Source organism: Agelaius phoeniceus, chromosome 1, assembly GCF_051311805.1.
Source record: "Agelaius phoeniceus isolate bAgePho1 chromosome 1, bAgePho1.hap1, whole genome shotgun sequence".
NCBI classification, from domain to species: Eukaryota; Metazoa; Chordata; class Aves; order Passeriformes; family Icteridae; genus Agelaius; species Agelaius phoeniceus.
In genome coordinates, this window is record NC_135265.1 from 89,991,265 (window position 1) to 90,004,517 (window position 13,253).

At 45.0% G+C, this 13,253-nt stretch overlaps 2 protein-coding genes across 2 annotated transcripts; one reads left to right on the forward strand and one right to left on the reverse strand.

Moving 5' to 3' along the window:
- Window positions 1-4,584: 4,584 nt before the first annotated feature.
- MRPL36 (mitochondrial ribosomal protein L36) lies at window positions 4,585-5,549 on the reverse strand. The gene is made up of 2 exons (XM_054630484.2): window positions 5,449-5,549; window positions 4,585-5,302 (listed from the first exon to the last, which is right to left on the reverse strand). The coding sequence occupies exon 2, from the start codon at window positions 5,290-5,292 to the stop codon at window positions 4,972-4,974; it is 321 nt and encodes a 106-aa protein (XP_054486459.2). The 5' UTR covers window positions 5,293-5,302; window positions 5,449-5,549; the 3' UTR covers window positions 4,585-4,971.
- A 25-nt stretch (window positions 5,550-5,574) lies between these two features.
- NDUFS6 (NADH:ubiquinone oxidoreductase subunit S6) lies at window positions 5,575-12,681 on the forward strand. Its single transcript, XM_054630473.2, has 4 exons — window positions 5,575-5,721; window positions 6,742-6,795; window positions 11,325-11,447; window positions 12,545-12,681. The coding sequence occupies exons 1-4, from the start codon at window positions 5,575-5,577 to the stop codon at window positions 12,608-12,610; spliced, it is 390 nt and encodes a 129-aa protein (XP_054486448.2). The 3' UTR covers window positions 12,611-12,681.
- Window positions 12,682-13,253: the final 572 nt, after the last annotated feature.

Below are 13,253 nucleotides of genomic sequence, written 5' to 3' on the forward strand. Positions count from 1 at the left end.
CTTAGTCGTTCTTCATATGGCTTGTGTTCCAAGCCGCTCTCCAGCCTCGTTGCTCTCCTTTGGACACACTCAAGCATCTCAATGTCCCTCCTAAACTGAGGGGCCAGAACTGGACGCAGCACTCAAGGTGTGGCCTCACCAGTGCCGAGTACAGGGGAAGAATGACCTCCCTGCTCCTGCTGGCCACACTATTCCTGACACAGGCCAGGATGCCATTGGCCTTCTTGGCCACCTGGGCACACTGCTGGCTCATGTTCAGCCGACTGTCAACCAGCACCCCCAGGCCCTTTTCCTCCTGAGCACTGTCCAGCCACACCGTCCCCAGCCGATAACGTTGCAGGGGGTTATTGTGGCCAAAGTGCAGGACTTGGCAATTGGACTTATTGAACTTCATCCCATTAGATTCTGCCCATCCATCCAACCGTTCCAAGTCCCTCTGCAAAGCCCTCCGTCCCTCTAACAGATCGACACACACTCCCAGCTTAGTGTCATCTGCAAATTTGCTAATGAAAGACTCTAAACCCTCATCCATGTCATCAATAAAGATATTGAACAGAACTGGCCCCAGCACAGACCCCTGAGGGACACCCCTGGTGACTGGCCCCAGCTGGATGCAGCACCATTCACCACCACTCTCTGGGCCCGGCCATCCAGCCAGTTCCTAACCCAGCAAAGAGTGCTCCTGTCCAAGCCACGGGCTGCCAGCTTGTCTAGGAGTGTGCTGTGGGAGACAGTGTCAAAGCCCTTGCTGAAATCCAAATAAACAACATCTACAGCCTTCCCTGCATCCACTAGGTGGGATACCTGGTCATAAAAGGTGACCAGGGTGGTCACACATGACCTACCCCTCCTAAACCCATGGTGACTGGATCTGATACCCTGGCCATCCCGTAAATTCTGTGTGCTGGCACTTAATATAAACTGTTCCATTATCTTGCCAGGTACTGAGGTCAGGCTGACTGGCCTATAATTACCAGGATCCTCCTTTGCACCCTTTTTGTGAATGGGTGTCACATTGGCCAGCTTCCAGTCATCCGGAACCTCACCAGTGAGCCAGGACTGTTGGTAAATGATGGAGAGTGGCTTTGCAAGCTCATTTGCCAGCTCTCTCATTACTCTGGGGTGGATCCCGTCTGGTCCCATAGATTTATGAACATCCAAGCATTTCAGTAGTTCTTTGACTGCCTCTTCTTGGATAATGGGGGGACCATTCTGCTCTCTGACACCATCAACCATTCCAGGCGGGCAGGTGTCTTGAGGGCAAGTCATCTTCCCACTAAAAACTGAGGCAAAGTAGGCATTAAGCACTTCTGCCTTCTCATCTGCAGATGCTAACTACCCTCCCCTGCCCAATAAAGAAAAAAGGCTGGTCTTACCCTTCCTTCTAGCATTAAGGTATTTGTAAAAACATTTTTATTATCCTTTACAGAAGTCGCCATTCTAAGTTCAAAATGAGCTTTGGCCTCCCTAATTTTTTTTCTGCATGCTCCAGCAGCCTTCTTGAATACTTCCTTAGAGACCTGACCCTCCTTCCAATGCTGATACATCCTCTTTTTATTCCTAAGTACCTCCAAAACCTCCTTGCCCAGCCAGGCTGGACGTTTACCCCGTTGACTGATCTTTCGGCACACAGGGACAGTCTGCTCCTGTGCCCTCAAGATCTCTGTTTTGAGGCATTCCTGAACTCCTTTGTTTTTAAGGGCTGTTTCCCAAGGGACGCTCTGAATAAGTCTCCTAAACAGGCCAAAGTCTGCCCTCTGGAAGTTCAATATAAGAGTCTTACTGGTGCTCCTCCTGACTTCACCAAATATTGAGAACTCTATTATTTCATGATCACTCTTCATTTAAAGAATGAAGATTTTCTGGAGGGGGTAACCTAGACAGGTAAGCAGTAGGAAGCCAAAAGCTAAAAATGTAATTTGAACCTCCGTCTTATTTCAGTCTTCAGTGTAGGGATTCTTCTTCCTGTGTTATGGGGTACTATTTTCCTCCCTAAAACATTTTATGTTCTGGCTGTGTTCTCCTTATCATTCTCCTCCCTTTCAGCCCCCAGGGGTAGAAATAAAAAAGAAAACACATACAATTAAGGAACTAACATAGATTGGTATTTTTAGTATTCCAGGACTAAATTTCTGGCCTGGGTAATTTCAGTGGTTGTTGTGTACCCCCTCCTTTGCCAACTGCTGTTGAGGTAGAGCACAACATTCAGAAGGTCTGTAACGAAGGACTCGAACCTGTGGCTATCAACCACAAGGCTACTGGCTGAATTATTTCACCTGCTCATTTTGCAGTTGCTGTAAACAAACCTAAAATAAACACGCATCAACCCCAGCTACAGTCACTTTCCTCACGTCATTCAAATTACAGAAAGCTATAGAATCTGATTTTTTTAGAACGCCTCTGTAAGAGTTTGTAGACATCAACTAAAAAATAGTACTTAGAAGCGTGAGATTCAATGCCCCTGCCTAGCAGATGGAAAAATTGAGACAAAGGCAAAATTACGTTTGATTACACAGCAAACCTTTGATTACACAGCAAGTCAGTGGCAGAGTACAATTACAATTCAGAGCCTCCTAGTTTCTAATCCTATAATCCTCTTTCCAAAATCTATTGAGCACAACCAAAATATGCTGTTTCAGTGATGGCCATGAATGTTCCACACCAGGTATCTCAAACTGACTGTTCAGACAATGACACATGAAATGTTTACAGGCATAATAAACATTTAAATTCAAATTACTTCACATCTCAAGTTTCTGACCAGCAACCCTACATTCAAAGGGTTTAATTAGGAAAAAATTTTTCCTCATTGTAAGTTGTTGAAGTAAGATGCTGAGTCAGCACTGTATAAAAGCTTGTCTTAGGCCAAAGGGGGAGATGAAAACAGTAACTTGTGCCTCTCTCTGCTGCAGAGTAATCCTAGCCCTAAATTTCGCTCCATTTCTGAGTGCAGACTGTATTTCACACCAGCCTGGCAGAGTGAATTTGTCTCACACGCCACTGAACTCAGAAAGTCTTCCCAGGTAATGATTGCTGCTCCTCACCCTGGCAATTCTTACTTGCAGGTGTCTCTTAACCATCTGACACAGCTCCTGGCAAGAGAGCCCTTAAGCGTTTGGGTACCTCCTCAGCAACCCACCAGCACAGTTTGCTTTGTCCCAATGAGCTGCCTTTTTCTGACTGAACCAAGGGGTTGGATGAACTGCTTGTGAGGCTGTAAGAGCACCTGCCAACTCTCTTTCCTAAAAAGCCCAACCAACAAACAGACCCTCACTTCATATCATGCCCAATCCACAGGTCAGTCCTTACTATCCACCAGAAAAGTGGGTAGGCCTGGAAAACACTGGTTTTTTGGTCATGTGCTCTTTACTTTAAAGGTGTACTAAATAGCTAAACTCACAAGGTATCACAAGAGGTTCACAGCACACAGGCCTTTTCTTCTGCTGGAACAAAACACACAGCACACACCTACCATTAACATTGAGAGTCAGAGCTTTTAAAATCTTCAGTTCCTAAGACAGCTTAACTGTTAAAGCATGTTAAAGGCATAAAACATTTCCGAGAAATTTCTCTGCTTACATTTTACTTTCACCCACAAGCTGCAGGAATTTAGAAGGCAGAAGTTCTTGGATGCTCATGCTTTTTCATGAGCATCCAAATTTCAATCAAACCTTCCGAAGTACAGCAAGTTTTCCACTACTTCAAGGTTCTTTGCTTTTGAGGAGCCTTACACGTTTTGAATCAATCTGTCTCTCTAGTTAGATGAAGCTAGCCTGTTTTCTCTCCTCTCACTGCCATGAATTCATTTGAATGCCCCCTAAGACGGATGTGTATGTTAACTCACCTGCTTCTCTCTCTCCAAACCCTCATTTCCAGTGATGAGATAGATGAGTGAAAAGACAAACCACCCAACATATGGAAAACCAGTAATTACTGCCTCTGGAATGCTTAGCCACAGCTTCACAGGCTGAGTCTCATTGTCTACAAGCACTAAGCAAAAATATAGAAATTATAAAAGTGAATGTAAAGTGGAATTATAACTGGGCAGAAAAGGTCTTCAAGTCATCACACTATCCAATGTTACAGCAACTTCAAACACAGCGTTCAACCAATTTCACCTCTTTCAAGTCAGGGACACTTTCTCACACAGTACTCTGGCAAACCTGTAGCCATAACAGGACAGTTTTCCGAAAGTTTAGTTTAGCACCATTTGCTAAGAACTTGCAGTTCAGAGGATGATCTAACATTCCTGCCTCAAGCAGAGTCATATTGAGAAGTGTGAGGAATACCACTGGTGACTGAAGCAATTTTGGCTCTAATTAATTAATGGATACCAATCCACTAGTTTGCATTCAACGTCTATCTTGGCTATATGACCTCTTAGGAGAGTTCCTTCAAGGGACACAAGAAAAGAAAAATATTCTTACACCTCACCAATCGATTAGAGTGAGCCTAAAGCTTGGCAGAATCTTAAGGCAAGTTAGATGGAATCTGAAATTGCCCACCTGAGTTTGAAACTATTGATTCTGTTATCAACATCTTGGGACGGGGGGGAAGCGTACTCAAGAAAAAAACTGCAATGTGTTGTAGTTCTAATGAAAATCAATGGAGTTTATTTTCATTTTGCTTAATTAAACCCAAATGCACCTCAGAGTCCAGTGATCCAGCTTCACCCTTCCTAATTTAACAGCGCGGTGATTTTAAGGCTTCACGTTTCGGACGACGACAAGAGATCCTGAAGTCTGTTGTTTCCCACTTCAGTTCTCCGCCTCCAAGGCCTGAAATTCCGGACAGGGCCGCCAAGACCGCACCTCGCTCTCGGTGTTCCAAAGATGAAACACTGTCACGCACACGATTCCGGGACTCGTGTCCCCAGCTGCCAGCTCCCGGAGGCCGCGGGCCAGCGTGGGGCTCCGGGCCCGGCCGCCGAGCACGGCGCCAGCTCTGTGCGCTGCGGGCTCTCGGCCGGCGCTACCCCTTGCGCTGCTTGTGCCGGGGGTTGCTCTTGCAGCACACGTAGAGCCGCCCGCGCCGCCGCACGATGTAGCAGTCCTTGCAGCGCCTCCTCAGCGCCGTCTTCGTCTTCAGCCCGGCCGCCGGTGGCGGCCCGAGCTGCGGCGGCAACACGGCCAGCAGCCCGCGGGGAGCCCACCACGGCGGCGGGGCCCAGGTCGGACAGGCCGCGGGCAGCCCCGCCGCCCGTCCCCACGGAGCCAGCGAGCACAGGGACGAGCGGCACAGCGAGCGCAGCGGGGCGGCCGTGGAGGCGGCCCTGACCAGGAGGGACAGCATGTTCGGCACCCTACGGGGACAGCGCGCCGGTCAGGACACACGCACCGCTCCCGCTCCGCCCCTCCTCTTCCGCCGCCGCAATACCACCCACCGCCCCCACCGACGAGAACACCCGCCCCGCTCCCACCACCGCTGAGGACACCGCTGCCCGCTCACCCCCGCGGAAAGCAGCGCTCCCCGCCCGCGGCCACGCGTCCCTCCCGCCGCCGGAAGCGCGAGCAGGAACCGGGGCGGGGCGAGGCCCGTGCCCGCCCGGTCGGGAGTCACGTGGGCGGCGCGAAGATGGCGGCGCCCGCCGCGACCTTCCGCTGGCTGCTGCCGCGGAGCCGCCTGCTGCTGGCCCGCCCGGGGCTGGCTGCCGCTGCTGCCGCCCGGGCCTACGGTGTGCGGGCCTCCGACACCGGCGAGCTGGTGACGCACACGGGGCAGGTGAGCGCGCGGGGCCCGGTGCTGCCGCCCCTCCGCTGCTCCGGGAGGGCGGCGGGCGCGCCCCGCCGGGGCCCGCGGGCAGCGCGCTGGTGTAATGTGGTGTACCGTAACGGGGAGGCTTAGGGTGGACAGCTGGAGGAATTTCTTGCTGTAAACACTGGTTAGGTACTGGAATTGGCCGCCCAGGGAGGCGGTGGCGCGTCCGTCCCTGGAGGTGTTCAGGAAATGGCTGGATGTGGCGCTTAGTGCCACGGTCTGCTTGCCATGGTGGCTTTCGGTCCTGGTTGGGTTTGACGATGTCAGAGGTTTTTTCCAACCTAATTTATTCTGTGATTCTCCGTTCAGCGCGGCCAGTGGGAATTCATGCTCCTGGGTGATCCGTACACAGGAGGTGCGCGCTGTTTCGCAAAAAAACAAAAACAAAAACAAACCCCGTTGATCAGGATCGGGTCACTGGCCATTACCGAGCGTTCCGGTCCGAATCCGACCTGCGACCCGGCCGAAGGGTTGGCAGGTGGAAGAGGCACCCTTGTGTCAGTGCCTCGTAACTCCAGGTTACCTCTTTTCTAATGGAGAAGCTGAGGCTCCTGAGATGCCTTGAGATGGGAGGAAGGATGGCAGGTGGAGCTAACTTGGGAAAGCTGGCACGGTGGTTACTTAGCAGAACAGAAATACATACAATATCTGAATTTCCCAGTTTACATTACCACCTAGGTGAGATCCAGGAGCAGCGTTATAAATAATACATTTGTATTCATCTCTGTAATCAGGCTCTTCTGTTTACTGGCTTTCATGCCAGCCCCAACACCACCAGTTTCCTTGTCTGTTGTACTTTCCAATGTGCAATTCAGTTACTTGTGGGAGGGAAATGGAAGCCAATTTTTCTGTGTACTACATGCTTGTAAGGTGATCATATTTGAATCTAAGTATACATTTCAAGATATTTATTTTCTAAGTCTTTGTGTTCTATGTTTATAATTGTTGCTCTGTAAATAAGATCAAGTTTATTTTACACTCTAGGTATATGATGAGAAGGACTATAGAAGAGTTAGATTTGTTGGACGACAAAAGGAGGTAACTCATTCTATGATTTTTCATGGGAGAGGGTGTAGTTTATGGGATTTTCTTAACCTAATTGTCATTAAAAACCGCAACCTCATTGTCATTAAAAAACCCCAAACCAAAAACACCCCCAAAAAATACAAAAAAAACCCAAACAAAACCAAACCACAAAAACCCATACAAACAAAATTACCAAAACCAGAACTGGTTTGGATTTGGGGTTTCAGTAGTTTTTTTTTTTTTCTTAATGGCAAAAAAAATTTCTAAGGCAGCTTATAATTGCTTTTGTCTTGCCTCCCTGCTTTTGGTAAACTTGAAAAACTCAAGACTTGCTCTGCATTTGCTAAGTGCTTGCATTTAGGGTGTTAGAGTTGTAGACATTTGAGCATCTTAAACTTGGAACAGTTTTTGTTTTAAGCATGTGTTTTAAGAAGTAGTGCTAGTATGTTTTTAGCACATTTGTATTCAGAAAAATCACATCATTAAATACTCTGCTGAATTGTTCTTCTCTTTATATATCTGTTTACATCTGTTTTGAAGCTTAATTTGCTTCTGTGTAGTTGAAATTCTGATCCTTACCCAAATCACGTTTTTAATGAGCCTGAGAAGCATTTACTGAAAGAGTGATGAAACAAATGAAAGTAAAATGCAGACTATTCTGAAATAATGAAGCCTCAAGTGCAAAGTCTGGTAATACCAGCATCATCCAAGTGCAGTGCTGTAAAGGTGGCCCTGTTGCTGCTGCTTAAAATTTCACATACTCACTGTATGAAAAGTCCTTTAGCACTGAGTTTTTTCTATGATCCAGCAGCACAGGTCCAGGAGGGGTCTGCTGGCCTTCTGGATAGAAATAGAATTATTTCAGCTAAAATGTATTCCTCAATGCCTGAGCCTTTGAATAGTGCCTTAGTGTTAATGCTATAAATGTTTATGTTCAGCAGAGACATTAAATATAAGGTGTGGTAGATTTTTAAAGTAGTTTCATATAATTATTCTTGTCCTAAATTAACCTGAACTAATTACACAATTTCCAAGTTTTCATGTTAAGTTTATCTCACTGCGTGACAGATACAATTTAACTCATGCTGTGTGGCTAAAATGGGGATTCTACATGTGAAATAATTAAATGAAAATGTCACTTAAAATGCTGAATTGGCTTACTTCAGGGAGGATAGCTAGCAAAGTAGGTCTCTCCCAAGCGTACTGCTGGTGTCTCTGCTACTTGTGTAACTTTGTAGGAAATACTCCTTATGCCTCATTCTCCATGGGGTAATTGTCCCTCTAATGTGCCTTTGCTATCAGGTAATTTCAGATTCTATGTGGTGTGGAGCATCCAAGGTTTTCAGTTCAGCCCAGTTCTTCCTTCTGCAGCAAATGCCAAGCTCTGTGTCTGCTGAGCAAGGTTTAACGCTAAGTTTTAATGGTGAAATTGGGACAAAATTTACATGTTAAACACTTTAAATGATCTGTGCCTATTAATAGGATCTCTCTCTAGGGGCTTTGGCTTTGCCATTATCCCATGTTGTCATCTTATTACAGGGGTTCCATACCGTTGTCTCATCACAAAAGTTTCATATCTTCTTGGTGTTTCTCACGGATAGCTTCTCTCCTCAGAGCACTGCTTCTTTCTTCTTCACAAAGCAGCCAACTGACTCCAGTTCCCTCTCAACACCCACCCCACTCTTTTATAGCACTCTTCTTCTCATTGGTTACAGCTGTGGCCTGCTCAAGTCAGGCCTGCTCCTAATCTTTGATTATTGGCCCAACTGACACTCCTTAGGGGTGAGATTACTTTCTGCACTATCTTTATTTTGCTTATATTGTATCCCCCCACAATCCCACAGTGTGTTTCAGCTGCTAATATTAGGGTTGACAGCTGTCTGTAGTCTGAATGTTGTCCTGTTTCTGAAGCATAAGCTCTCCTGGTGACTGTTCTTTCTTAGTCGCTTCTTCCCTTTGCCATCAGTAGGTCCAGGTGGTTGAGTCCTGCTTGGGATCAGCCCATTCCAGCCATGGCAGCTTCCCTGTTTGAGGGGGGACACAGCCTCTGGACTCCCCCTCAGTCAGGGTCTCTGGGCCTGTGTGCTTCAGGTGGCCAGGCCCAGGGGCATGGCCTAGAGTATGTCCTTATTGTCCCCTCAGTTCTGCCAGCCTAGCTGTTAGTGACATCCATGTGTTTTAGCTAAAATTATTGGTTCTCTGTGGAGAACTGGGGATTAGTGCTTCTGGCAAGGGCCTAAAGCAGGAAGCTGTGAGAAAACTTGTAGGGGGATAGAATATAAGAAAATAAAGATAGTGTAGAAAGTAATCTTACCCTGAAGGAGTTGCAGCTGGGCCAATTATCAAAGATTAGGAACAGGCCTGACTTTAGGAGGCCACAGCTGTAACCGATGAGAAGAAGAGTGCTATAAAAGAGTGGGGTGGCTGATTGAGAGGGAGCTGGAGTCACTTGGCTGCTTTGTGACGAAGAAAGAGGCAGTGCTTGGAGGAGCTGCTCATGAGAACACATCAAGAAGATATGAAACTTTTGTGATAGGAGACAACCATATGGAATCCCTGCAATAAGATGACAACAAAAAGCGATCATGATAACTGCTAAGCTGTATCTGCCACAGTCCAACCGGGTCATCCTGCCCTTCTGTAATCCCTAAGGTAGAGCAGGACCTATTTCAACACTATCATTCACACTTCAGCTCTGCCCTTTCTATTGGGCTGGTGCAGCAGCTGAAGGTGTGAGGAGGGCTCACCTCAGTGCTTGTCTGATTTTCTCCTGCCTTCCCTCTATATCTTTGGAGCGAGATCAAATCCAAGTTTGGTTTTATCTCCTTGGTTTCCCAGACCATGGACTGGCACAGGTGGATAGATGGGAAGAAGCAGCAACAAAATTGCCAAATTGCCACTCTGTCAGGAAAAAAATAGCCCATTGATTTATGCTTGGGGCAAGGTGCATCTGGATGTGCTGAGGGGATCGGCCTCTTCCTGCTGGGTGCTGCTGTGCTTTAGTCAAAGGATTATGTTGTAACTGCAACCACTTGGGCTTTTTTTGTGGAGTGTTTTCCTGGTGAATTCCTAGACTGTGTCTTGTTTAGTAGACTGAACCACAGACAAGTCATAGCTATACAGTAGATGAGCGGTCTTTGCTTCTCTCTTTCCCCATAAGTACCTTTTGTGGTTAAGAAGTATTGGGATGAGTGGAGTTCTTGCTTCTAATCTTGAAGCAAACGTGTATAATGGTTTTATCTCCCTCCTCCTTTAGCATGAAATGAAGGATGCACAATTTTGAGTGTTACTAAAAACAGCAGTAGAAGTTCTTGCTGTTAGGTGAAAATTGCGTGACTTGTAGACGCAGCCCCAGACAGTGGGGTTATTGATGTTACCATTTTCTTTCAATACCAGAACCTAATTTTTTTGCTAACTTTTTTTAGCTATCATCTTCTTCTGGTAGGGATAAATTCTTAGTTGGCAAAACTGACTTTTCCGTTCCTGTACCAAAAAATTCAGAGACTTAATGGGAGGCTTGGTGGAAGATGCTAACTTGTTACATGGTGGAAGATACTAAGTTGTTACAAACTAGGATTATATAAAAACACCATTGTAGTTCCTAGGGATTTATGTAATGGACACATAGCTATCTTTTTCCCAAGAATCTCATCTTTATTCCAATACCAGCATATTTATACTCAGTGCAGTAGATACTGCCTTCTTTGGGTGTGCATATTATTTGATATTCATGCATGTATATCATGGCCTTTGAAAAAGGTGGCCCCTCCTGGAGTACTTTACCCTGAATTGTAGCAGTAGTTGTCTCCTCAGTGCACACTTGGAAAGTGTTGTGTTGCTGTAGGTCCTGCTGAGGGACAAGCTGCTGTGTTACCAGCCTGCCCAGACATGGTTATGTTTTCCAGGCCATGCAGATGTCCTCTAGGAAGAAGCCCTACTTGTCAGTGATGTGGATATTTGGGAAGTGTGTATGATGGATTTACAGAGTGGAGTAGTGGCATTTAGAGGTTTTTCCTTTTTTCTGATGCTAAACAATTTGTCTTTCTGACTTGTTATGCACCACATTCATGTTTTCCTGAGATTTCTGTGCAGTGATAGAAAAAGGTACATGGCTAAAGCTCTAAATTGCCAGCAGTTGTTTTATCTCATGCCTGACCTTATTGTCTCGCTATTATTTTTGAGTTTATCAGCAGAGATTCTTCCGCAATTTTATAATGTCACTAAAGCAGAATACAGTATTGGTTAAATATGTTCTGTTCTTGTCTACTTGTTTCTGCTCACCTCTCTGCTGAATCTATTGGAACCTGAGCACTGATGTGGCCTGTATATCAGGGGAAAGGGATTACTTTTGCAGGGTTTAGTGTACAGTTCCTTGATTTGGCTTATAGCAGAGCGTTAGAGATGGTGGAGGAGTTGGGAGGAAGCCTAAGCAGGAACTTCTCAAAATGGCTGTAGTGGAACTGCCTGAGGAGGCAGCAAATAGCAATTGCTTTCTGTTTGAGTGGGGATGGTATCTAAAAGTTTCTCTCTTTTCCTTACAGGTGAACAAGAATTTTGCAATCGATTTGATAGCAGAGCAGCCTGTGAGTCATGTTGAAAGCAGAGTGATATCGTGCGATGGTGGTGGTGGAGCTTTGGGACATCCCAAAGTATACATAAACTTGGTAATGTCAATATTCTGCATATAGCATGTTTTGCCTGTGCATTCTTTTTTTGTAAGATTATCTGGTTTTTGGAATGCTAGTTTAACAAAATAAAAGGAGTAACCACCTGAGGTGCTCATTTTATTTGATGCCTGATATAAGTCAGAAGAATTAGAGGGCTTCCATTTGAAGTTACAGAAATTCCCTTTTGAAATTTTGGTTTGTTTAGTAGGACAGTACATTTTTTAAAAGAAATCAGGTGAAGTAGTAAGAGCAACCACTGAGAGTAAAAATCAACATCCTTGCTGCATTTTGGAACTAATTATTTAAATGCCACCATGTAGTTTGACCATACATTTGCAGTATTTTCAGGAATATAGTTTTTTTTTCAGTCTTGCAAGTTCAAGGGAAAAAGAAGGAAGAAAACCAAACAAACCAACTCCTCTTTCAGTTTTTGGGAATCTTGCTATTTCTGAAGACTAAATATTTCAGTCATGGCCAGAGAATGAAGAATAAATGTTGTCTTATCCTCCTGTTGACAGTAGTGATAATTTCCAGTGTATTCTTGTTCTAGAGAGTAAAAGTAATGAGGCTACTGTCCTATGACCTTAGTTGATGCAGCTTTTGCTTAGGTCCTGTTCCCAGGTAGAGCCTGATTGCAGATGTTTTAAAATCTTTGTCTGCTCACCTAAACTTTGACATTTCCTAATGCCTGAAAGAATAGTGAGGAAGGGCTGGTGTCCTTAAGTGTCAGTGTTGTTATGACTCCTAACTAGAATCATAAGCATTTCTATTTTGAACAAAGTAATAATTTTGTAATAATTCATTTTACATTATCCAAAGTCAAATGTTTGGAGGTTCTGATTTGTAACACTTAGAAGGACTTCAGGCTTAACTTCTGTAGCACACTCCTGATCTTTTTATGTTGATTTTGTTTGACGTGTTTGTGCCTCACTCCTGAAGAATCTTTGCTTCCAGTGTCTCTAAAAAGACTAAACTCTGTACTTTGGCAATATTGATTGGTTTTAAGATGGCACAAATAAATAAGAGAAAAATTGTAGTTTCTTAAAATTTTATAAAGTGAAACTGGCAGCTGTTGTATTTTTATATTTTTACAGGACAAAGAGACAAAGACCGGAACATGTGGCTACTGTGGACTTCAATTTAAACAGAAACATCACTGAATGTGTGATTACAGATTTCTGTTCCGATGTTAGCGTTCAACTATAAATAAACAATATATTTAGAAAGCCAAGATTTGTGTTTATCTTAACAATGGAAAGTCCAGTCTGTACGTTTTTAAAACCCAGCTTGTCAGGTATTTGAGAGCTAAATGGTATGACAATATCTACTTTGTACTTAATTTAGTTTTCATGTCTGGCAGACTTCTTGCAGTCTTAGAATTGGTGTTTGGCTGTAGATAGGTTTGGTTTGTACTGGGTAGATATGTATTCTTTTCAACACTGAATGAGCTGTAATTGTTTACTGGGTGATTAATTATCCTAGGTGTTTGTCTTTTGTCACTGTGTGACACTCCTAATTGGTTCATGGTCCAGTATCTATAGCTAGATTCACAAATGGAAATACAAAGATATTATGATACTCAGCATTACAGCACTCACTCCTGGAAGCAAGATTGTCAGCCCTGAATTAAGTAGCTGCTCCTGGGACCTGTTTAAAAGAAGCCACCAGTGCCTGGAACGGTAATCAGTGTGAGCTGGAGAACTACCCAAGCTGGCACACGTGAAAGGTGAGGACATAACCATTTGCCCTTCATTTGAAGGGGTGAGAGTGTATCTGGTTCTCATTGGGATTCACACCCAAAGC

Excerpts from the sequence above, each read along its gene's own strand:
- MRPL36 (XM_054630484.2), bottom strand. The coding sequence starts at position 5,292 with ATGCTGTCCCTCCTGGTCAGGGCCGCCTCCACGGCCGCCCCGCTGCGC.
- NDUFS6 (XM_054630473.2), top strand. The coding sequence starts at position 5,575 with ATGGCGGCGCCCGCCGCGACCTTCCGCTGGCTGCTGCCGCGGAGCCGC. Across the intron at positions 5,722-6,741 it reads TGGTGACGCACACGGGGCAG|GTATATGATGAGAAGGACTA; the intron begins GTGAGCGCGCGG and ends TTTACACTCTAG. Across the intron at positions 6,796-11,324 it reads TTGTTGGACGACAAAAGGAG|GTGAACAAGAATTTTGCAAT; the intron begins GTAACTCATTCT and ends TTTTCCTTACAG.